This window comes from Poecilia formosa, unplaced genomic scaffold (genome assembly GCF_000485575.1).
Source record: "Poecilia formosa unplaced genomic scaffold, Poecilia_formosa-5.1.2 Scaffold17, whole genome shotgun sequence".
Lineage (NCBI taxonomy): Eukaryota > Metazoa > Chordata > Actinopteri > Cyprinodontiformes > Poeciliidae > Poecilia > Poecilia formosa.
Window position 1 is genome coordinate 343,716 of NW_006799956.1, and position 25,299 is coordinate 369,014.

The following is a 25,299-nucleotide window of genomic DNA, read 5'->3' on the forward strand; positions in this document are numbered from 1 at the left end:
CCGCCCTCCAACCTCACAGAGACCACACCAGCTCCAGCTGTCATCCACGGTAAACCCGCAGCACGCTCAAGCACCCAGACGTGCTTAGCCAGCATGCGTTTTTGTGTTGTTCGCTCGATGGTTTCAGTTTAATGCAGCATGCTTCGGCCCAGAAGAAGCCATTTGAATCGAACAGTCACAGAGTGTTGACTCTATTTATTCACATCTACCAGTTTGAGTTGCTCCATTATTTTTTTCTGTGCGTTTTTCCGATCTGCCGTTTCTGCAGAGTCAATCGCATTGATGCCGTTTGTCTGCCGGCGTAAACATTTGGGAAAGGAGGAGCAACTTCCTCTTGTTTTCATATCAAAGCTCATTTCAGAGCAGATACAGCCCCCCGTGTGCTTCTTGTGATATTTCGTCATCGCTCATCCATTTGAAGCATGCGTTTCTTATCACTGCAACTTCACAACATGAGCGTCTGTTCATTTTGTCTGATGAGCTCGAGATGAAGTGAAGACTGAACATCAGTCATTTCATCGCATGATGCAGCGTCTGCATGCGTTATCGTCATCAGTGGACCAAGCAAAAGAAATACATGAAAACATGCAAATAAATTGTCCTGCAATCGGAGAGGCTTGGATAAAGCATCGTGCCACAATCACCTGATTGTGGTGTTACTGTTAAATGTTCAAAATATAAATATATGTCTCTCTTCCTCTTGCTGTTTTTTCTTCCAGGGCGACCCGATCCCCCCACAGACCTGGAGTTGACAGACGAGAAAGAGAGGAGCGTTCAGCTTACTTGGATCCCTGGGGAGGAACATAACAGCCCTATTCATGGTGTGTGTGGGTCTATGTCTTTATACAGCTGTCTGCGTGCGTTTTATATAACCTGCTTTTAATGTTTGGTATACTTATTGACCAGTCCCAAACTCCTGCTTTTCTGATTTATAGGCTGTTGGGACATTGGCTAAGTGTGGTTCAGATTTACTAGTGACAAAGTAATAATATTAGAGGCTTTTAGTGTTTTGTTACTCACAAGTTTGTGTTATTGGTTGGATGAAGCCATTTACTTTTTTTTTCTTTTATCTGTTTTTCTGAGTAAGAAAAAATAGCTCCCACTGATTTATAACTAATTTGTAAATTGAATTTGACAATAAAATAGAAAAAAATATTAAAGTTGTAAAAAATGGCTATCAATTAATATCCATCCCTTGAAGTCAGTGAAAAAAAAAATCCCTTTCCCAAATCTCTTCATTGAACTGAACATAACAGTCTTGTAATACACGGGTTGCTGTTTGACCTTGTTTACTGTGTTAAAATGCGCAGCGTGTTGCAAACACTCATCTTTAATGAAAACCTTGCCAAAATCCACCATTTAATTGCAGATTCAGTGTGTGCTTGGTGGCTGTTTGAGTTCAAGTGGCATGAGAGTATTAATCCCATTATGCAAATATGTGGCCAAGCATGGTTAAAAAGTGCAAAAATGATTGTCTTTTTGCAATGCAGAATTTGTAATCCAGTATGAAGACTCGCTGCACCACCAAGGTCACTGGCATGACATTGCCCGGGTTCCCGGGACCAAGACAACGGCTCATCTCAAGCTTTCACCATATGTCCACTACACATTCAGAGTGCTGGCCCGTAACGCCGTGGGTCTGAGCAAGCCGAGCAGCCCCTCTCGAATGTATAAAACTAAGCCTGCAGGTACGGAGCCAGCTGTTATAAATGCTATTCAGTTTTGCACCAGAACATTAATAATTGAAACCATGACAATGTGTTGCTTCCCCTAAACGTATATATAGCTTTCCCCAAACTTAGAGTTTACGCTCAGTGTCCTGAATGTTTCTAAGTAGTTTCTTGGAATCTAAAGTTACTTTCTGGGTTCTATTGGTACTGTATTTGAACTTTTGTGGATTTGTTTATTAACTTTTTGATAACTTACTAGATAATTTACACAAATGTAGAGATTATTTTCTATAACAAAACAGTTTTCCCCCCAGAATTTATGTTTAGCTAAAACATTTACCAAATAACTTTCTGAAACCTTCATGGAACTTGCTGGTCACAGTTCAAGACATCACAGGTTACTTTCTCAAGACTTACTAGTTACATTCCCCGAACTCTGAAGGTTTTTTTTTTTCTGGTTAAGATTCAATAAGTTCCATAAAACTTAGCGACCAGAAAGTATAGGGAAAGTACCAGATACACTTTGGAAAGTAAACCGATTAAGTAAAAATTGTACTATGTATAATTTGTTAGTGTAACCAACACATGAGTTCAGTTACAATTTAGTTCTTCTATGTCAGAAGTCTCCAAAATCAACAAATAAAGAAACTATTATTGTCAAAAAATAACAAAATAACCAGTATAAATGTAAAATTGGCTTTTTTTCTGGAATTTGTTGATTTTTCTTTTATTCTGTCTTCAGCTCCTGACCAGAACCCAAAAAATGTCCGTGGATCTGGAAATAAACATAACAATCTTGTTATCACCTGGGAGGTAATCGCTATACATTTAACCATTCTGAATTTGATCAATGACAGATCTGTTATTGCAAAGAGTACCATAACCAGCATTTGTGTATCAGAGCTTAATTAGATTTTTGTTCATATTCATTTACTTCAGTGTAATGTAGTGCAGTAGACCTCCAAAGGAGCACAGTGTCTAAACAATATGCTATGTCTTAAATTTCTTTCTCCAGCCTCTGTCAGGCCTTCAGTCCAACGGTCCTGGGCTTTATTATATAGTGAGCTGGAGGCAGAAAAGGCCAGGCACCGACTGGATAACAGCCACTACCAACAACTCCATGTATACTGTGTCTGAAATACCCACATATAGTCCATTTGAGATAAAGGTTCAGGCTGTAAACAACCACGGAGAAGGACCAGAGCCCGCTGTTGCCATCGGCTACTCAGGAGAAGATTGTGAGTCCACCTTAACCTTTTAAGGCCTTTAAGTTCTTACAAAAAGATCTTTTGTTAGAGCCGGAGGCGATGTATTTGGTTGCATACCCTGTAACATTTCACTCTGGCCTTTTGGTTGTAGCCTGATCTAATGTTATGCAACTTCTTTAACTCTGCAGTGCCAGCAGCAGCTCCAGCAAATGTTCGGGTTGATGTGGTAAACAGCACTGTGGCTCGGGTTCGCTGGGACCCTGTGCCTCCTCATTTAATACGAGGGCAGATCCAAGGATACAAGGTACAGAATTTTGATAATAACAAGCCGATGCATCTAATAAAAAGTAAATGGTAGCCTACACATATGCAATATGAAAATGGCTACCAACACAAAAAAGACTCCACAATCTATACTGTCATATGGTGATATTACCTCATGAAAATACGTCTAAATTCTGTTATGTTTATGTCAAGTAGAGTAGGGATGGTAAGCCCATAGGTCTGTGGTGTGTCTGTATCCTAAGGAAAAAGAAACCTTATATTGCAGCAGCAACACTTTCAGTTCTTAAGGTCTCGTCAATTGGCTAGTAAACACATTATTGCAAAGGGTCTAGCTTATGTCCCCTTGGAGGCTCTGTAGTTAGAAACCACACCTTAGTGTGATATTTGTGGACAAAGGATAGATCTCCCTTATTATATTTTTTTATTCAGCAGTCCATTCATCTATTGTCTACACCCCATTATCTGCAGAATCTTAACTTAAAAAAATATATATATATATATATTGGGTACAAAAATGACAGGAGTAACATCCTTGCTCAACATGTATGCACAAATGACACAGATGAAGCTTCTGCATTTGACACTGTTTGTTGCAGGTTCATTACTCGAGGATGCACAGCCTTCACAAACACAACCCCCATCACACGGAGAAGCGCGTGCTCACCTTTAGTGGGAACCACAGCCAAGGCCTGCTGCCCGGGTTGCACCCATTCAGCCACTATTCTTTTTACGTAAGCGTCTTCAATAAGAAAGGAGAGGGTCCCAAAAGTGAAAAGGAGGAGTTTCAGACACCTGAAGGAGGTATGACATTTAAACCTTAAAACTGTGACATGTACATTTTTAAATCTTATGAGGAAATGTCAAATGCATGTTTTACCTCCTGAATTTAAAGGAACAGAAAGGAGAGTTTAGTACCATCTAGTGGGGAATTAGGAAATTACATTTGTGCACAATGGTTGGAGAATTTTGTCGATATTTATGTTAACCTTTTGATATTATGTCTGAAATAAACAGTGCATCATCTCATTGCATATTTCCCTTTATTGGTTTCTCTTACATTAATCAGCTTTTCTCTCACTGACTTGTGTTCACTCATTGTTCATGCTTTCCTGCAGAGCCTGGGCCACCCGCCTCGCTGTCTGTCACAAACCCCAGCCTAGATTCACTGACCCTCGAATGGAGTCCTCCTCATGAACATAATGGGCACATCACTGGCTACAACCTGAGATATCAGCCAGGTGAGAAGTTTTGTTTTTTCTTGACAGACAGCAAGCGAGATTTTAAATCTGTCATGTGAACATCATCCTCTGCCATCTAGTGCGTAGCCTTTGTAAGCCATTCTTTTTCATGGCTTAATCAGTCATATAGGAGAAGCTTAGAGTAGCTTAACTGCATTTAAGTGTTCTTACAATTACAACAACACAAGTTAACAAATCAACTCTGGTCACTCCCAACTTCTGTTTCTGAACCCTACTCCTCTGTTATCCAAATCTTTCCATTTTCACCCTTTTTTTATTATTGACACTCCATCTGCAACCCCTCACCCTCCTCCTATCGCTACACAACTTCCTGTTTTCCGACTTCCTTCTCCATCCCATCGTTGTCGTCATCCGTCCCTCACCCCTGTAGTCAATAACTCCAATGAACTTGGCCCAGAAGAGGAGCTGGCCCTGGCTGCCAATGAGACCTCAGTCACTTTGCAAAACCTCAAGTACAGCCCACGCTACAAGTTTTATTTGAATGCGAGAACAAGCGTTGGAGCGGGCCCGGCCATTTCTCAGGAAGCTGTCGTCAAGCAGGATGAAGGTAAGTCATCAAAGGCAGACAAGTGCAAAACATGGAGCATGTGGTATTTAGGATGACTAGTAGCTAACATTTCTAAATTGTTCTTGGATGACCTTTACACGAGACATCAAAAAGCATTAAAAATAATCCCTATTTAAAAGAAACAGTTGATTTTATATATATATATATATATATATATATATATATCGCTCAAACAGAAACTTGCAGGTACATCTCCTATGTAATTGTACTTATTTAAGATGAACATGTCTGGAAGTTTCATAATCTGCAGTATCTTTAATCTGGAGCAGGGGAGCTAAAAAAAGAAGAAGCTGCTTGTAAGGAATGTGATAACACCCACAAACTTCAGACCTTTGTTTTGAAGCGCGTTACCATGGAAACGGTAATCAATTTAGAGGGGAATTGTAAATTACTTGTAGGCTACGCCCTGGAGCACAAACTAATTAGATTATAATTCATGGAATAAGCATTGTGCATTATTGAAAATATCGACTGAAACAAACACATTAGGAAAATGTTTCTAAAGGTCATCAATTATGTGAGATGAAAGACCATTTAGTCTCGGTCTGCTTTTGACACAAAGGCTTTTTTTAAATTCACAATCTCCTCCAGAAAACAGCTAAATTCAGAAAGTAATGTTTTCTAAATCAAGACTGAAAGAGTTTCCTACCATGATTTAATGGTAACTGCTTTGCTATTGAACAATTTGCTATTGCTTTGTCCTCTGTTATGTGCACATTTAGTTTTAATATATTTTTTTCATTGTGAAGGAGTCTTTGTTCTATTGCTTGGCTTTTTGTATGACAGAAAAGGTTACCTTGTTCAGGTTAAAGTCAACAGGCAAGACAGCAACAATTTGCAGAAAAATACTTTCTCCTGAAATGTGAAAATGTCTGACTTTCGTCCTTAAAAATCCTAACCAGCTCAGCTAGAAATGGCTTCAAACATCTCATTTACAGTTGTGATCAGAAGTTTACATCTGCTCACTCTGGCCAGGAGTTTTAAGTTTATTCTGGGCTTTTAATTAGTTATTTGACATTTTTCAAGGATTGCACAAAAATGGTCTATTATTTAAGAACTGCATGTTCCATTTAGCAAGAGTTACAATTTGTTTAAATTTTCTACTTTACACAGGATCAGAATTACACATGTAAGGTTAAATATATTCACACATTTACCTATATCTTTAAGTAAGGTGTGTTGAAGGTTGTCAGTGGCATGGGCCGTTAACCTCTGGTTTGTAATAGTTATTGTGTTTCCTTGTTAGGGTAAGATGGATTTGTTTGCAGTCATTTGACTAACCCAATATTTATTATTGCACGTCACCATAGACTGAGAAGATGCCGATCAGGAAACAAGTACATCAAGTAAAATGGACACTTGCTTGACTAAAATTTGCAGCTGTCTAAATCGGCAAGCTAAATAACTTCTGCAGGAAAGTTTTATGGTCATATGGGAGTGTTTTGATTCTGTGACACAATATATGTTTAGAAAATTTGTTACGCACATAGGTGGTTGACTACTAGGATTTAACTGGGTGACATTTACTTAATAGTCATGCATTTATCATGGGTGTAAACATTTGATCACAGCTGTGCAAACATTTTTAGATGATTGGCTTTTTTTTCACATACTGAAGATTGATATTGTATATTCATATAAAATAATTACCTCAATGATACAAGTGAATGAACCCTTATCGGCCTGTTGCCTCATCATGTCTTTGTTGGTTCAAAGAAAAGTATCAACATCTAAGTATTTTACTTTACTTTTAGGTGTTCACATTGCACTGTTGCTTCTACTTGTTTCCATGTTTCGCTCCTTAAATTCAGTTTCACATTTATCCGATAAACCTCATGTAGACACCCTTGAATTGAAGATATTTCTCTGATACAAAAGTGATGAAAGCAGAGGGATGAGTGGTGAGCTTATTGTAGCTCACCTATTATTTCTCTGTGTGTATTTTGTTTCTTCAACCTATAGCATCAAATGTTAGCAGATGTGCCTATCTAGGTGGAAAACCCACTGCATGCATGCTGCTTATCTCTGAGGACGTTCACCTTTTCTCTTCTCTGTCCTTTATCCACCTAAATGTTTGAGTTCAAAGCCACACAGACAAAGATGCTGTTTGACATGTGCCTTTTCAGTTTCACCTGATAAAACGGGATCAGACTTTATTAGAGTGGCATGCTGCTTTTCTTCTCCTTTGTTGTCAACAACTTTGACCCTCTTGTACTTTTTGCACGGCGGATGCTGGTTGTGCTTCCTGCTGCATGGCGAGGTTTTTCCTTGCATGCTAATGAACTCTCTGCTTTGTGGATAATGACTGTGTGTCTGCTGTGTCTCCTTGTTGTTGTTTCCTTTGCGTGCGTATGTCTGTGTTTGGGTGTGGGTCCATATTTTATCCTCTTGGTGTTGTTTGCAGGAGGCACCCAAACCTCTCATCCGGTTGCAGGGTTTCCTCCACGCCGTCCGATCCACAAGGGTACAGACTGTGCTGAGATCTTAGTAAACTACATGTTGGATTAGATGATTATGAGTTTGATTGTGAACTCTGTTCGTCATGGTTTATTGCCCCATCCAGTGCTGTTGCGCACTTCTGTATGGGTCAAGGCATGCATGTCAGAGAATTACAAGTGCTGCTTCAAAAATGAGAATACCATCAACAAGTTAAATCTAGTTGAGCCATTTATTCCCAGTGAAACTCATGTGGAATCAGACATTTACTTGCTATGTGCAGAGTGAAACATATTCCACACATGTTTTTGGAGACTAAGATCAGGGATAATGATTGCCACTTTACACATTGACATTGTTGTCCTTAATTTAACGCACTGCTTGGGGTCATCAAAAATGTGTAATTCCAGCTGGTGTCTAATGTTTAACTTCCCAGGTAATGCGTTCCGATGCTGCCGAAATAATTGTTCATGATATTATCTCCTCATGATGTCAAACATGTCGTTAAGTGAACAACTCCCTTCTGCAGTAAAATGCTCTACAGTAAAGCCGCCACTCCAGTTTGGATGATGTTCTCAGTCAATCAAGCTTCTCCCTAATTCCTCAAAGTGCGACGATTATTGTTTTGTCTGACACTTCAGTTTTAGTTGAATCACTTTGGGACATTTCTCCAACAAGGATTGAAGCGTTAACAGTCTCCTACTTGATTGTGCGCATGACATTTCTGTATTGATAACCCTTTTTTATTTGTCCTGTGCTCTGATTTTCTAAGAATAAACATTTTTCATTAGCTCTAAGTTTCCAGAAATAAACACTGGAAACGGATCAGTCTGTTTAGTAAATCTACGCAACACATCAGTTTCATTTTTTAACTCCATTGTGGAAATAGACTTGTTGATGACGTTCTAATTTATTTAGATGCACTTGCATAATCAGGACAAAGCAATTGATTGCCATTTGTTGCATTGCCCCACAGGCCAGCCTTGATGTTTGTCTCTTCTCTTGTGTGCGCAGCCCGGCCCGTGAGTCTTTTTGCGAATGTTAGCTCTTCGGTTGAAGAAGATGGGGTCCTGATCAGTTGGGAGTACTGGGGCCCGGAGAAAAATGTTTATGTAGAGTACATTGCAGAAAACAGTAAGGAAAATCATCACCTCATTGATATTTCTCTCAGCTTCAGGCATGGGTGGCAAGAGACTCCTACTTCATTACTGGCTCCAGCAGGTGATTAAAAATATCGGCAGTCATGTTAACGCTGCCAGGGAAGACCCTGATTTGATAAATGAAGTTTCCCGTGATTGGATTCTGAATTGTTCAATGCTGGAATTGGCTGGAGTTTTCATTTCCAGTCATAGCGCTGACAGGATGTATGAGAAAAATCTGACAAAAAGCAGCACTTCCTGTCTTCTTTATACCCACAGAGGTTGACTAAAGTGCCTTCAATTGCTTATTTCTACCTGCGGTGAGGTTAAAAGCTCTGTGGTATGACTCTCTCACACCTATTGTTTCAATCATTCAGTTAGGAAATGTCATCGTAATAATATCCATCTAATTCGAAAAAACTCAGTTCAGTGATCATCAGTCATGACACATTTCACGTTTAGCTCATTCCCACTTTTGCTTGTTTGGTGGCCCTGACAGCTCACACGCAGGTAAACAGAGAAAACACTGCAACACTCCAGTGGACAAGTCAGAGTGAGATTTCTATCTCGGCGACAGCGTAGCTGTGAAATCACTGCTCAGAGTGACATAGAAATAGGTCTTTTATTTCTTTATCTGAAGGTCTGAACATCAAGTGTTTTCTCTAGTGGCTATTTTTATGTGTCAGATCATAGGATTAGATTTTTTTTGTGGCTTGGAGTGCAGAATAGCCTTAAAAAAACAGTAATAACAAAATACCTTTTGAGGCTAGAAGTACTTTTGTAACCTTCAAAAGAGCGTGAATGCCTCTTGAACATTTTAAAAAAATATTTTGTTGTAATATAATACCTGTGGAGTGAAAGGAAGTTTTGCACAGTTTTCTAAAACTATAAATATGAAAAGTATGGCCTCCATTTTTATTCAGCTCCCTGAATAATTACTTTTTAAAACAACCTTTGGCTGTAAGTCATTTGTGGTACGTCTGCCACCTTCGTAAAGTGCATGGGCAATATTTGCACATTAACAGTATAGTTAATTGTCAGTGAGATTATATGCAGATTGTATGCAGATTTTTACAGCTTGCTGTGATTTTAATTGAATTCATGCCTGAACTGACTGGGTTGTTGCCTTACCGTAGCGCGAATCGCCACGCTATTCTCAGGTCTTTTGCCGCCTCCAGAAGGTTTTCTCGCAGACTTTTCCTGTGTTTATCATCAAACAAACACAACATGATGCGGTCACCCCGATGTTTAGGGCGATGTGCACCTTTTTCGGCCACACAAGGTGTTTAACATGTCGGCCAAAGATTAGGGTGAATTTTAGTGTCATCTGGCCAGAGCACCTTCTTCCACATGTTTGTTTTACCCCTGATGTGGCTTTTGTGTGAGTATTTCTAATTGCCACTGTGTACAGCTGTGAAAACAAACAAACAAACAAAAAAAAAGGCATATTGTGACATTTTGGTTTGATCCTGCAGTGTGTTGTCCTGAAGGGATTTGGGCAGTGTTGACCTAATTTTGGAGCAGAAATCATGGGTATTCTGACAATTTATCATAAATGAAAGCACATGAAAACCAGAATAATATGTTTGAATATTTTCTATGTGGCAGACATCTTTGTTGTTTATGTCTCCCTAGATTATTGTGTTTTTCTAATTAAAATATGTTCTGAGCAACAAGCAGCTGTTCTGAACCAAGCTGGTTTCCTCTTAGTTATTTTTAGGCAGCACTAATTGTCAACAGTTGTTGTTTTTTTTTCTTCCAGTATGTATGGGCTTGTTGAAGTGCATTGAGCTATCAGGGTCACCACAATAATTTATTCAAAGCCTAAGTTGATTTTTTTTTTCTTCCTACTCCTGGAATATTTAAAATTGCCTCCAGAGTAATGCCGTACAAGTAGTTCCCATCGTTTCACCATCTCCATGGACAATTGAAAGCTCTGTTCGCTCCCTCAAACATACCTCTCTCCGTCGACGTCCCTCCTGCAGGTGAAGGCGAAGAGGAGTGGCAAAAAGAGCTTGTGAACGGCTCTCAGAACGTTAAGCTGAAAGGTCTAAAGGTGGGCCTCTCCTATAGGGTGCGTGTGGTGGCTAAAGGTCACCACGAGCAGCTGCTCCACTCCGAGGAGCTGTTTGTCACGGTACCAGGTGAGGCGCGTCCTGGGGTGTAGCCTCCGTCTCGAGTTTGTACCATTGCGAAGTTGAGTTGGGTTTTAGCTGAAATGTTGCTCTTAGGGGTGTAACGAGATCTTGTGGTATTAAAAACACCACAATCCTTCTCATAGAGTTGGAGTCTTTTTCCGCAAAGTGCAATGTAGCTGTCAGTGCTTTCCCTGGTGAAGGAAATATAAGCTGTTTTATCAGACAGGAAGGTGGCTGATTTAAACTTGACTACAATTAAGCCCAAATTGCTCCTGGCAGATTTAGATTCAAGTGATCTTGTAATTGTACCTCCATGTTCTTTATGACTAGAAGTAATATTAATGTTGAGCCAACCAGAGTCCTGACTTGACTTTGATAGAGAATCTGTGGAGGCAGTTAAAGATTAGGGTGATGGTAGAGAGGCCGTCCAACCTCACAGACAAAGTAAATCCTCAAAATCAAAGTGAAAACATGCAAAAGTCTTTCAACGATCACAAGACGGATTTGATGCCAGAATTAACCTATTCATTATTCGGAAGGGTTCACATTTTGTTAACCTTCCTACAGTGGCTTGCTATGTCTACTTACTTTTTATCAGAAAGAAACATCTTGGTTGAGTGAGAGGGATTTTAAATCTAAATCTGCCTGACTTGTGAATAATTTTTGGGCTTAGCTGTTGGTTTGAGATTCAGAAGAACAGAAGTGCTTGCTTTGCTTTGCTGAAGGAGTTAACTAATAAAGACCTCTCTGGCTGCCATAAAACTATTTGTAAAATAAAAAAAAAGCCTCACTACATTTAAATTGTTTGTATCTGTCATTCTTTTTCTGTGGCTGGTAGGATAAAATAAACAGTGATAGGACTGACAGAGTAACTATGAACTATATTTAACATGATTCGAAATCTGAGTTTGGCTAACAATTAGCTGCTAGCAACGCAGCTAATTGCAAATCTCAGTACCTATTTCAGGTTTTTGATGTTTTCAAAACCTGAATAAATTTTAGCTGACTTCATAATAAACTCAACAGAGATCTTTTGTGGTATGTGAAACTTTAGCTTGATTTGTAAAAGCAAAACATGCAGATTCTTAGGTTTACCAGAAGTTTTGACTAAAATCTCTTCTTCTTCTGCTTCTCATTGTGAATCTCCTGAGCTGGATGTATCGTTACACCCCTAGTTGCTGCAGTGTAACAAACATGCAGAGATATAATGTTTAACAGTTTGCATGACCTTTGGGTTTTAAAGTTTTGCACCTTGTATATTAATCTCATTCTGTAGATATGTAGATAACAAAAAAGAAAACAGACAATATTCTAATATAGAGTATTTTGAGTATAGCATTATAATTTCCAACCTAGACTAGAAAAAAAACTTGTGTGACGGTCGGTGATTGTAGCCGTGTGTGTTTGTGTGTGTGAATGTCACTCAATGTGAAATTATTTTTGCAACACCTCTAACGCAGTTCATCTTATTCTTAAATTAATACAGAAGATTTCCTGCTCATCTAACACAATTTGTAAAAAAGTGCCATCACGGTTCACTCATGAACTGAAATGACTAACTGATGGCTAAAGCAGCTGCCAAAACAACGTACGGCCATTTCAGCACATCATCGGAGGGAGATTTTTCCTCATCACTGAAAAGACTTTAGAAATGTTGCATTTACAATTATCGCATTATCTCTCCATCTCTGGCCAGCTGTGACGAGCAGACAGGTAGACATCGCCACTCAGGGATGGTTCATTGGCCTCATGTGCGCCATCGCCCTGCTCATCCTGATCCTCCTCATTATCTGCTTCATTCAGAGGAACAAAGGAGGAAAATACCCCGGTGAGTCACTGCACAAACAAACCTAGTGCACAGTGTTTTCAGCTAACTTTGGAAGCTGTCAGAAAAAACTTTTTTTTTTTTTTTTTTTTATTATGGAGATTTTTGCTCTCAAAATGTGGGATATTCCTACTTGCTGTGTGAATGTTGGGTACTGTATAATGTTACCGATTCCTTTTCTGTTGGGAAATGATTTCATATTGGCACTTTTTTTCTAAATTTCACAGCAAGCATTCACCTAAAGAACATGACACAAGTACAGACGTGTTGCTGCAAACATTGAGAAAGCTGACATTTCTCTGTTTGTGTCCCCAGTCAAAGAAAAGGAGGACGCGCACACAGACCCGGAGTTCCAGCCAATGAAAGATGATGACTGTACTTTTGTGGAATACAGGTGAGAGAAAGCGCTCTTGCTGCTGCTGGACCCCTCGCGCCCCCCCAAAGTCCATTTTTACCCATCAGCTCCCCTCGCCTCGTGCCCACTTCTGGCCCACTTCCTTCCTCTTCCCAGCCCTTGCAGCTGACAATAACCCATTCAAACCCGCCGATATCAGTCACAGCATCAAGAGGAAGGCAACCGGTTTGAGCTTCTGCCAAGATTCTTAACGGGTCGGGGATGTCTTGGAGGCGTCTCGTGTCGGACTGGTGTGTCTGCTGGACATCACGTTGTGGTGCCATGTAGGGATCAGGAGTCTTCAGGTTTAATTGATTTCAAATTTTTATTATGCCAGAAGATTTAAAAATGACTGTTACAAGAGATGAATGGTACAAGCAAACATTAACTCTCATCCCAACTAATAAGCTAATCACAAGCATTTTGCCGACAGTAAATATAGTGATAACACTTTGCCTAACCTCCTGGATGTTCTCCAGCTATGTTTGTTAGCCTCCTCCATCTGGGCTGCATCTCCAATAGCATGCTGAAAAAAAAAGAAAGACAAAAAAAGAAGCACTTTAAATCTGTACATGTAACGTTTTTGAATATTGTTTTTTAAAAGTCAATTTATAAGATAGTCTTGATTTTATATTTTGTATTCTATTCCTTTTTGTATGTAGATATAAATATGTTCGATGGATTTTATGCATGGGTATTCAACATTCTGCTCCAGGGAATAACGTGTTGAATGGATTTATCGATTATATATAGATATAGTATATTGTATAAATGCATATGGATCTGATGTGGCATTTAAAGCATGTCTGAAGACTGGATAGGCTGTTTAATTGTGCTACTGACAGATTTTTAAATTGTATTACATTTTAGGCCTAAAGTTGTTGGTTCTCCATCTCTTATTTATTAAATTCATAAAAAGATCAAAATCAGCAGTACTGGAGGCAATATTATTTCTTGCTTTTTTTTGTTTTGTTTTGTTTTTTTGCTATTTTGATGACAAAGTTACGTCAGTCTCTGAAACTACACACAATATATCAGATTACCTTTACAACAACTGCTTGTGGGATTTATAATGTCCAGTAGAGATTGTCGGAAAGCCTCTAGCTTTTGTGAGTTCATGTGGCAAAAACTTGCATCTCAATATCTCCAGTATGAAGAGGTAAATCAGGTGTAATGCTGTCTAAGAGCAGTATTTTGGGGACATAACAACCGGGCACACTAGTCAGCTATTTAAAAGCAATGGGGAGTCCTGACTGCGTGTGACAACACTGGAACTGAAAAAAGAAAATGTAAGTGTCTGTATTAAACATACAAACAGTTGCTTCATGGAAATTTTAACATTATTGACCTTCTTTACTAAAAGTAAAACATGTCTGAAAGTTATTTATGTTTTATGCTTTCAAGATGTTTAGGTTTTATGAAATAGAAATATAATCAAATATAACACCCAAGCTCTGTAATTTGTAGTGCCACCAGTACACGATGGTTTCGAACTTTTTATTGCTAAAGAAAAATGCCAGTAGTCCATTGCATCAATAGAGAAAGAGGAACACAACGATGGACGCAAACTAAAAGAGAGATTTATTAGACAAACCACGTTGCAAAGTGTACGAGTAACATAGTGCCTTTGTTAGAGAACCTTTTCCTTTCATCCTGTTTCGCTTTATTCAGCGGGAAACCTTGCAGTATGTCAATAAAAGGCCTAACCTAACTCACCCGAGCCGTTTTTGTTTGTAGAACAACTCATTTATGTTTAAGACATAATTTTGCTCCTCACTAATGTGAAAGTAGTAAACTCTCCTAAGTGTGTGTGCGTGCGTGTTGAGTAGTGAACCAGTGTGTAGGAACTTCTGTCTGTGTGGGATTTCAGTGAGATGTCCTGATTTTGATCCCTGTGGGTCTCAGTGAAGGTAAGGGTGGCGATGGTGTCGGTGGGGGTTGTGTGAGCTCTGTGGAAGTCACTGTGGAGAAAAGCGCCTGCTGTCATCAATTTTAATATTCACTCATAAAGCCTTGATCATGCTCCGCGTGGCAAGTTTTCTCCAACAATATGGCCTCTGACACTCTGTAAATGTTTTACGCTTACAGATTTATGATATGCTGTGCTAAAGTTGAAGAACGCCGCGGCATTATGATGGCTTTATGTACGCATCTCATTGACGTTCGGCTCATTTTAACCACGGAATGTTTCTGGCGATCTGATTTCCAGAGAAAGCTTTCTTTGCAGACGTTTCGTACGTTGTGCCCGGGGTTGGGGTTACTCTCATGCTCGCTTTGCAGGATGTGCATCTGGAGTCTTTGCTTTTCAAGTTTTCTTCACTTCATCGTGCCAGAGGTTCTTGTTTTTCATCACAGCCTCTTGTCTTGGGATGGGGAATGCTCTTTTTTTTGTCCCTCAGCACATTCACCGCCTCACGTTTGGTTTCGAGGGGAATTTAGATAAGAGTGTGTCGGCTCGAGCTTTATTCCCTGTTGCCTGATAGAAACCAATCAATCATAGCTTCTGTTTTTATTACATTTTTTTTAGACGTGGAGCAAATCAAAATCAAAACTAAATCCAAATTGCTGCTTATTTTGAAAACTTTTTTGGCTTTTCACTCCTCAGCTGTGAGTCCCGATTGGCCGCTTCGTGCTCCATCTAAAAAAAAAGTGATCACTAATCTTCTTGCATCTGCCACCTCATTTCACCTGTAACATTTGCATGTTATTTTCTCCTTCAGTGACAATGAGGACCATAAACTGGTAAAAGAGAGCCGCACGCCGTCTAACGGGACGGTTAAGAGAGACGACAGTGACGACAGCTTAGTTGACTACGGGGAAGGAGGAGACGGACAGTTCAACGAGGACGGCTCCTTTATTGGCCAGTATAGTGGAAAGAGTTCCAGCAGGGACAATGCTGAGGGCCCTGAGAGCTCAGGGGCCCCGTCCCCGATTAACGCCATGAACTCCTTGAACTCTTTTGTGTAGCGGTGTGGTGTGCTCGCTGCATCCCGACAATGGCAGAATCTCCATTTAGCATGGGGATTTGGGTTTGGGGTTTTGAGGGGGTCTCACGAGGCTGCATGGCTTCATAATCACACACCTCACAGACATCTGAGGCACAAGAAACATAGAAAAACTGATTTTTTTTTTTTTTTTTTTTTTCCCCACTTGGAAATCTTCCTGACAACGTTGGGCTTAGTAGCTGAACTGTATGATACTGATTTGACAATACATGCTTTTACTTTAAGACATATATTATTAATACTTTGACATTAACTCATATTGCATCTTTCAATAGGTCTCACATGAGCAATGCAGTGCTTTTCCAGAATACATATATTATGTTGGTTTTGACTTTTTTTTTTCACTGAAGCAGTGTTAAATGTCAACAGTAAGCAGCTAACATGCATATTTCCAACCGAGGACAGGAAGTTGCTGTGACGTAGTGCACTCATATAATGCATGTGCTGCAATAATTCAGTTTCCAAATGCATTTGCAATCCCACTGGCAGGACATGCACACCTGCTAGAACTATACAGAGGGTGCAGTTCCTTGCAAAAGTATTCATATCCCCCAGTTGTTTTTACATTTTGTCACATTACAATGTCAAACTCATGTGTATTTTATTGGGATTTTATGTAACGCACAAACTGGTATGTGTGTGTATAGTGGATAGGGACACGTTCATGATTTTCTCACTTTTGTTTTTTTTGCAAAGAAGAATCTGAAAAGTGTGACTTGCATTTTTGAGTCTGTGCTTTTCTTGGGTTATCTTTGGATTATCCGCAAGTATTTTGGGGCATGTCTGTATTAGAGGAAACTCAGATTAAATTAAATTGAGAGCATTTGTAACCAGCTATTCTCTAGGTCTGGATATAGTTCTTTATTTGGATCCATCTTCCATCAGCTTCACTGTTCCCACAGTATGATACTGTCAATACCTTACCAGTACCAGAGCTATGGATCACTGGGACTCCTCAACAGAGGCTGTGTTCCTCTTGGCTCATTTTCTGATCAGCAGCTGTCTTGCCTACATTGTAGGTAGACAGCAATGAGAAGATGGAAGTATGAAGGTGTTCTATATTCTTTTTTTTTTTTTTCCGAGTGATGTATTGAACAGTTCTCCAGAAAATGTTCAAAGCTTTGGATATTGTTTTCTGATCTAACCCTACATCTCCATGCCTTTATCCCAGGCCTTTCTGCTCTGTTTCTTGTATTTTATGATCCTGTTTGTTCATTAATGTTCGCTAGAAAACATGCAAACAGATAGATTTGTACAGAAATTAAATCTTATAGAGATTTGGACGCCACAGCCTTTTCTGTCAACTTCTCAATTGCACACAGCTGTATGTTGATGTATCACATGAAATCTCAATTAAATATACTCAGCTCTGTGATTGTAAGATGAGAAAATGTGAAGCAGCTCAATGGGGGTGAATACTTTTTCCAAGTTGCATGCTGACAGGTCCTCCTTTGTCACCTCTTTAATCTGCTCCTGCAAATGTAAAAATTGAAATGCAGCTTTGGATGTGTCATGCCATCTTCATATTATTCCACCCCACCCCCTGCATGTGACCTCCTGTTATTTTTTTAGCTCAATCTGAAGATCAGAAGTGAATGCTGAAGGTCCAGCAGCTTGGAGGGGCTCCTTCAGCAGGTAGTGCCTTTCTAAAGCAGTGACTCAGTTCTGAAGACTCTCATTGGAGTTTAATTACCACACTGAAGACAATAACGGGGTTTGTAAGAGTCACGTCCAAGGAAAAAATACGACGCGTCATAAATTCACTCCTAATGATGCTTTGACATGCAGGACCGGCTTTGTTTCTTTATTTAGATCAGATCGAAACATTGTTAAAGCTTCTTGTGGTGCATCAGAGATGCTATTGATTGTATTTCTTCAATGTTTAAATGTATATGGTTCTGTGTGTGTGTGTGTGTGTGTGTTTGTGTGTGTGTGTGTGTGTGTGTGTGAGTGTTTGTGAATGCCTGACATTCAGTTTCATTGAGGCAAGCATTGTTCAAATGTACTAACTGCACTTGAGGGCCTTTGGATGGAATCAAGATTTTCTTTTTCTTAACTTGCATCAAGTTTTATTTTTAAAACATTTAGTTGATGAGTATTTGACGACTGTGTAAATATATATGAATTGATTGTACAGGGACAAGCAGAATATGAGTGGCAATATTGTGCATGATGTGGTTTTATTTGTTCATTTGACTATAATAAATATAGACAACTATAGACTTGTAGAGAATATATATATACAGCCTCAAATGTTTCATTTTTATTATTATTATTATTATTATTATTGTTGTTGTTTCTGTGCAACTTGTAAATTGTAATTAACTAACGGGACTGAAATTTTCTTATAAATAATGTGTGTTTTTTGTTCTGATACTCATGGCATCATAATGCACAGGCTGATATTCTGATTTAAACTGGTTGTAATGGTTTCTGTTGTACTCCTGTAGGAATTGATTCACTTTGTTTTCGAGTGTCTCAGATGTTTTGTATTTTAGAGCCAGATTTGTACTAACAAATGATTTCATTTCAGCTATTTAAGTTTTTATTCTCTTCATTGCTGGTTTGACTTTCAGTCTATGGGAAATACGATGCATAAATAAATCACCTGCTTTAAATTTTCCGACTGATACTTCCTTGAGTGAAGTGAACAACTTTAATCGGTCTAGAGAAACATATTGTATCCATAAATAATCCGTTCTGTAAAACATGGCTTTGCTCTGTTCATTACTACCACAGACACTGCTTATTTGCCGACAGCTATGGATGAAGAAAGTACATAATAATCACACAACTCTGCAGCCTGGCAAATTTATTTTAGAACCATAATGTGTTTTTGTTCATAAGAACCCAGAAATCTTGCCAAATACCATTAGTCACTACTGCTACAGTAGTTGAGCTTTAAAAATATTAATTATACAGCCAAGAAACACATTTTTCAGAACCCTTCCACAACAGCATAAAAACCTACCTATCTCTGAAATAGCTTCAAACCGTTTTTATGATTGTTCTTTTTATATGCTTTTGATCATTGATTCAGTTGAATCGTAGATTAAAAAAAAGATGGAGGTTTTTGGCAACATATTTTACAGTAATCTTTGCCAACAAGTGATATTTGTACTTCACTTTTTTTTATATTTGTTAAGAGCTAATCAGTTTTTCCTGATCAAATGGTCTCAAAAAAGTACAAATTTTAAATATTTCCACATATCTTTACAAAATTACAACTTTTAAAGCTGCAGTATGTATGGTAACTTTCATAAAAACTTTTATTTTATTTATTTATTTATTTATTTATTTATTTATTTATTTGCATATTTGTTAAAATTGCCACCATGTGGTGACAGTGTAACATGACACAGATGGTCTGTGAAAAGACTGACCTCCTCCACCTCCTCCCAGTGCTGCTATTCACCGCTCCCGGTCAACAGCAACCAATCAGAGCCAAGACGCCACTGAAGACCAAGAACAACCCGTAAGAGCTGGTGTTTGCTCTGAGTCAGTCGCCGAGCGGGCGTAAGCTTCACTAACTGAGGAAAAAATGTTCCCTCGTTGCCTAATTAATGTCGCCAACTAACAGGTAACACGATGAAGAGATGATGTATTTTTCACTTCCCCTGTCAGTGGTCGTCATGTTATGTCTGGTGGGTGTATATGGTACTTCAGGGCTCCTCTTTCCTCTGCTTTCTCTGATCCATGTTGAGTGTAGTGCACGCACTGATCGCAAACTACACGGCAGCAATGTTTGTGTACTCTTCAAACAGGCTGATAAAACACTTGTAGACAAACGAGACACCAATTAAGTTTCACCACTTAGTCGGACGCTGGGCTGTAATGCAGGGATCGATCGTGTCCTTAAGAGGCGCCGCCAACGAGTCTGCCCGTCCTGTTCCTGAAGACTTTCGTTAAATAAACATTGTATCGTCTTTTTTTTCCCTTTCCCCTCCTACCCCACATTTCGATTCGTCTACTCTGTTGAATCCCAAAGAGACACAGGTTAGCTCTTGAAATACGTTTTAAACCGGACCACTTTTCAGGAGAAAAGGCGACTTATTTAAAGGAACAGCCGAGGAGACGATATTTTTCTTCATGTCTGCACGTGAAAGAAATAATTTTGTCATCCAATGCAGCAAAGCTAAATAAATCATCTGCTTTTTGTCCACATGAGCATCGATAAGTTTTGCCCCCTCATACGAATAATTGGAACGCCTTCCGACATAAAGCATTTAAGTCTAGATGCTTCAGACGGACCAACATGAGCATAGCACATCTTCTCCAGATGAAAGAACTTGGAGCATTTGTAAATATGGATGACTGCATCTGCCTCAGTCTGAGACGTCCCTGTGAAGACTTTATGGAACATGGCAGTCGGGGCTCCATCTTTGTGGCACTTCGACCTCCATTACAGTCACGTTGCCACAGCGATGCGGGGAGAACGGGCCGCCATCTGTTGCATTGTCACACGGCGATGGTGTCAGGAAGCGAAGAAGTCTGTCGCATTAAATACCCCCTGGCAGCGGGGCAACGTCTGCTGGGACGTTTACTGATGTCAAGGACGGACGGAAATCACATTTTCGCTTACAATTCCAAAAGTATTCATGCCACATATTTGCAGCACAACCCCAAACTTCATTTCATTTCATTGGGGGTTTATTGTGCTAATTGAGGATCTCTGACAAGGGATGTTCGCAGTAGTTCTCTCCACTCAGTCTAAGTGAGCTTCAGCTATTTTGCAAAGAAGAACGAGCGACCTGTAAAAAGTTGCATCAAACAAAATGCAACTAGATAAAGTGCAATCCAAGTTTGATGGTGAGACATGACTGAATGCTAGAAATAGTAAAACGAAAATTGCAGAGTCAACCTATTTGCAAGGAACTGTGAACAATTAACCCATATAATGATCTCAGAAAATCCTTCAGCTTATGCAACAGTATATCTTATTGAACTGAGTGCATCTCTTGACTTTACTGCCATCTAGTGAAACAGGGCAGCTGGACCGATCAACAGGCTTTTGAAGTCAAAAAAAGTAGATCAAACAGGTTATTGATTATATTATAACTGAATAATTCCATAATAAACATCACCATGCGGATTTTAGTCGGTGCATGCTCTAAAATATCCACTATATGCACAGTGTTTGTATAACAAGTGGGGTGAGTTTGTTGGCATTTGGGTTTCTCTCCCTGCAGGTCACTCTCAGTTCTCGGTCACGTTGGCCGTCCCCTCGCTCTCGGGATTTGCTGTTTATTTCCAAAGCAGCAAAAATACCATTTATCTGTCAGTTGTTGATCATTGCCACCCAACAAGCAGCTGCCCCATTACCCTTCTGAACTCTACCCCACCCCCCGCTTCTCCTCTTGCCGACCCCCACCGGCCACCTCCTCGAATCCTCTCTCACTACGTCGGTGAATTCATCCTGCACCGACCGAGAACGTCTGCCACGGCATCCATTAACCGCTCCCGACTCCTCCGCGTCCTGCTCTTTGAGTTACTGCCGGGGTGGAAAGGCCCGCTCTGAATTGATCCGCAGCTGCTTTTAAGCGTGCTTATGCAACGGAGGAAGAAGATCATTACGTGCGCATGTTGTGACTTTCATCCAAAAACATTGGAGGGAAAAAATACAAAATAAAATTTAAAATTCTGACAAACTGTGAGTTAAAGATGCAAAAACAGGAGAATCTTTATGGTTAATTTGGAGTGTAAATGTGAGCTGAGCTGCAGGGAGTTTATACTTGAATGCACCCAGACAAGCCCTTGTGTCTTTCTCTCTTTTTTTTTATGTAAATTTGACCTATTCTTGTGCTATGGAAGCTTGGGAGGATAATTGTTTATGATTACTCAGTGACTTTTCCATATGGCGAGCGAATGGTTTGCACACAGAAACCAGTTTACGATGACATACGATGCCACAAACGTACGTGGTTTTACTTTGATTTGAACACTTCCGTGGCCAAATAAAATGTCTCCAAACCCTTGACCTTTACAGTTTAAATCAGTGGAGTTCAGACTTTCTTCTATGTGGCATATTAGGCTCAAGATTTAATTATTTATTTATTCTTCCTAAATTAAAAAGGCTCTTCTGGATATCATTTTCATCTGCTCCACTTGCTGTATTTATCCAATAACTATATGAAAGGTCGCTGGATATGTGTTGTCATTTTAAACGTGAAGTCGGAATGAAATCAATAAATAAAGAAAAAACACAAAAACTTTGTGTGTTTTTTCTTAAAACTGCACACTTTAAGAAGATTTTAACGACAGTGGAAATCTGGTGTGGGTATGCACTCGTATTGTGGTTGGGGCCCACAAAATCAGTATCGGACCCGGAGCCTCAGTTTAAAAAGTTCTAGTCGAAACTGAAAGGCTTAAGCTACTTTTTACCTAAGCCAAGAATTGGGAGTTATCAAGTATCAATTTAGAGGTATCAAGACAGCTAAACTAAAACAGGTTTAACAAATACCAAGAACTTTGAAATTACTTGCAGGAAGGAAAGTTAAACACAAAAAGATGCAATCTGAAACAGAACGCAAACAATCAAAGGGTGTTCACTTCAGTCTCAATATTAGATGTTTTTTTCGCACAAGAATGTTGGACACATTCACAGAAGTGGTTTGTGATCCAGAACAAGAACGGAGAATCAGGTGAGTGGCATAAATAAGATGGGGAAACACAGGTGGGTTCAGTGGGCTGGATTGCTGGAGCAAAGTGCTGAGGAACTGGAACCAAAAGAAGAAACTGTCAGGATCCCGGGTTGTCAGGTTGTTTTGTTTGATTTAATTGCAGTTTCGTTAATATTTGATGTTAGTTTCACTTTAGTTCTTCTCAGTGTTTCAAGTTACGTTTATTTATTGGTTGTAGTTATTCTTAGTTACTCTCCCTCGCCTCCCTGTGCCTCTCTATCTATCTATCTATCTATCTATCTATCTATCTATCTATCTATCTATCTATCTATCTATCTATCTATCTATCTATCTATCTATCTATCTATCTACTCAGTCTGCTCCCTCTACTCACACCTGCAACCTGTAAGCTCATCAGCCTAGGTCTTTTGTTTCAGCAATCAGTACTTAAGCTCCTCTCTTTCAGTCACTCCTTGCTGGTTCCTCCTTCTTTCTCCCCATTTCTCCTCATGTCTCTGTGTTCCCTTGTCCTTTGTGGATTTTGTAAGTTTTTGTTCTTCAACTCTAATGATGACCTAACAACAAATCAGGACAGAAACAGCCCTGACAATAATCAATAAAAATGTACATAAGTACTCAAAGAGCGTAACACTAAGAAATGTAACACAAGGGAACATAGCAAAAGAAAGGAACAGCAAACTTGAATAGCACCAATGGAACTAATGAAAAGAAAACCAAGACATCAACACTGAATGGAGATTACTGTTGGGGGATAATTTATTTATTTTATAGGGAGTGTATGGTTTTTCTTACTAGTGTTTCCATTAACCCAAGTCCCCTACGTCTCCTCAGGAGGTCAATATGCTCATATGAGGGCTTCCTGCATTCGTGATGCCAACCCCCCTCCCACTGCTATATACTTTGAGTTGATGGGTGGGGGTTTATACCTTTTTGCATGAGGCCCATGAAGATTATTGGGGCTAAATCACATTTACTCTCCCTCCCTCCTTCACGCCCGTGCCTCCATGTCCCTCCTCCTCCTTTGCTGCCAGACAGATACATGACAGCCACCTATTCTTTCCCTCAAACAGCAGGGTGTTTGCTGTTCCTCTTATCCACCCCAGAGACCGACCTTGTAACAATGTTTTTTTTTTCTTTTTTTTTGTTCTAACCAGCAGGATCCATCTCTATTTGCTCTGCCTAGAAGGAAGGGGAACAAAAGTGTTGTATCTGGGTTATTTGAGATGCATTCAACTCTCAGATAAACATAATATCCTTTTGGACTGCACGTTGCACCGCTCGTTTTACGATTCCACGGATTTGCTTGGTCTTACTGATGTACTTTGACTCGTTTCTTTTTGTTTTGTTTTTTTCTCACGAGCCCCTCGGGGCTTCTTTTCTTTTCTTTTCTTTTTTTTTTCTTCTTCTTTTGCGATAACAGTTCCTATCTCAGAGGACAAAAACAAAAGTCAGAATAATACCTTCAAAGGAACAAAGCTGTCACTCCCGCCTTGAAACAAGGCTGTAGCCCGAACGTGAAGTCAGCTTTGGAGCACATTAAGAAGAACTTTTGGAACACCCTTCCAACACAAACCACACCAAAATTCATCCTATGTGGTTAAGTCCTTCAATTAATTCCACTTCGGCTCCGTCTCGAAGACTCTTGAATTATTTATGGGGTCCGGGCGTCTGCCGGAGCAGATTATGATTTGGCTGTTTGGTGTTTACATCCAAGATTTGAATCTAATCCCAGGGGATTGAGCTGGTTCTATGTTTGGTCTGATGCACACACCAAGGCGTTGTAATTAGTAAGAGGTGCCCTTTTGATATCCGTCGCATGAAAAGCAGAGCCTCGGCTAATAACGCAGACTTATTTCTCATCGGCGGCCGGTGACAGGCAGGCAGACAAGCGGATCAATTTATTTGTCTGGGGTTGAAAGTAACTGGAAACCTTAAACCGTGTTGCTGATGCACCAACTCAGAGGGGGCGAGGGGCAATTTAGATTGAGACATCTCTATGTATACAGCTGTAAATATTCATACCCAACATTTTCACAAATTGCCAGAATGCAGGCACAGATGTCAATCTGCTTTATTTGGATTTGATAGGCCAACACAAAAAGTTCATGTGTGTGAGGTGACAGAAAAATTAGAGATATGTTTATTTTTTTTTTATTTTTTACATTTATTGCAAGTAAAAACCTAAAACTTTTGTAGGGATTACATCGAATATGCAAAAAACAACAACAAACAAGATTCTCTTAGTCAAATCCCACCAAAATCTAATCTACCCTTTTGTTATGCAGAAACAAGTGCGTCACAGAAAATAATCCTGCGCTGTGGTTTTAGGGTTTAAGACACCATTATTAAAGATGCTGCACGGAAAACAAAGTGTAGATCCTCACGCTGCAGCTTTTGCTTCCATATCACTTCCTTCAGTAAGGCTGAGCAGCTTTTACTCTCATAGCCAGGCAGAAAGTGATATGTTATGTCTCCCCAACACCTCAAGCCCACAGAATCTGATTATACTAAAATATTTATCTATAGTATATAGCTGGGACGGGTAGAGTTATTTTTGGAAATTGTTGCTGACAGGTCTAACGTTTGTCTAATTGAGGAAGAGAAAATAGGAGCATTATCCTTTCGGTTCAGCAAATGCTAAACAAATAAACTGCATTCAGACGAGTTTGGTTAAGTCACAACCACAAACTCTTATATTTTATTGGGATTTTATTCAATAGGCCAAAGATAA

General features: G+C 39.5%; 1 protein-coding gene across 15 annotated transcripts in view; it reads left to right on the forward strand.

Moving 5' to 3' along the window:
- LOC103134426 (neuronal cell adhesion molecule-like) overlaps positions 1–18,550 on the forward strand; it is a 91,387-nt gene extending 72,837 nt beyond the window's left edge. For 6 of the 15 annotated variants that reach the window (XM_007546660.2, XM_016668744.1, XM_016668742.1 and 3 more), the window contains 15 exons: positions 20–49; positions 720–821; positions 1,491–1,688; positions 2,413–2,483; positions 2,686–2,908; positions 3,067–3,182; positions 3,760–3,964; positions 4,279–4,401; positions 4,793–4,969; positions 7,395–7,454; positions 8,441–8,560; positions 10,551–10,709; positions 12,400–12,531; positions 12,844–12,922; positions 15,643–18,550. In XM_007546660.2, coding sequence (XP_007546722.1) covers positions 20–49; positions 720–821; positions 1,491–1,688; positions 2,413–2,483; positions 2,686–2,908; positions 3,067–3,182; positions 3,760–3,964; positions 4,279–4,401; positions 4,793–4,969; positions 7,395–7,454; positions 8,441–8,560; positions 10,551–10,709; positions 12,400–12,531; positions 12,844–12,922; positions 15,643–15,889 — 2,042 coding nt within the window. In that variant the 3' untranslated portion in view covers positions 15,890–18,550. The remainder of the gene's footprint in view (positions 1–19; positions 50–719; positions 822–1,490; positions 1,689–2,412; positions 2,484–2,685; positions 2,909–3,066; positions 3,183–3,759; positions 3,965–4,278; positions 4,402–4,792; positions 4,970–7,394; positions 7,455–8,440; positions 8,561–10,550; positions 10,710–12,399; positions 12,532–12,843; positions 12,923–15,642) is intronic. The other 9 variants (XM_016668752.1, XM_016668754.1, XM_016668749.1 and 6 more) reach the window with 8 other exon arrangements.
- Positions 18,551–25,299: the final 6,749 nt, after the last annotated feature.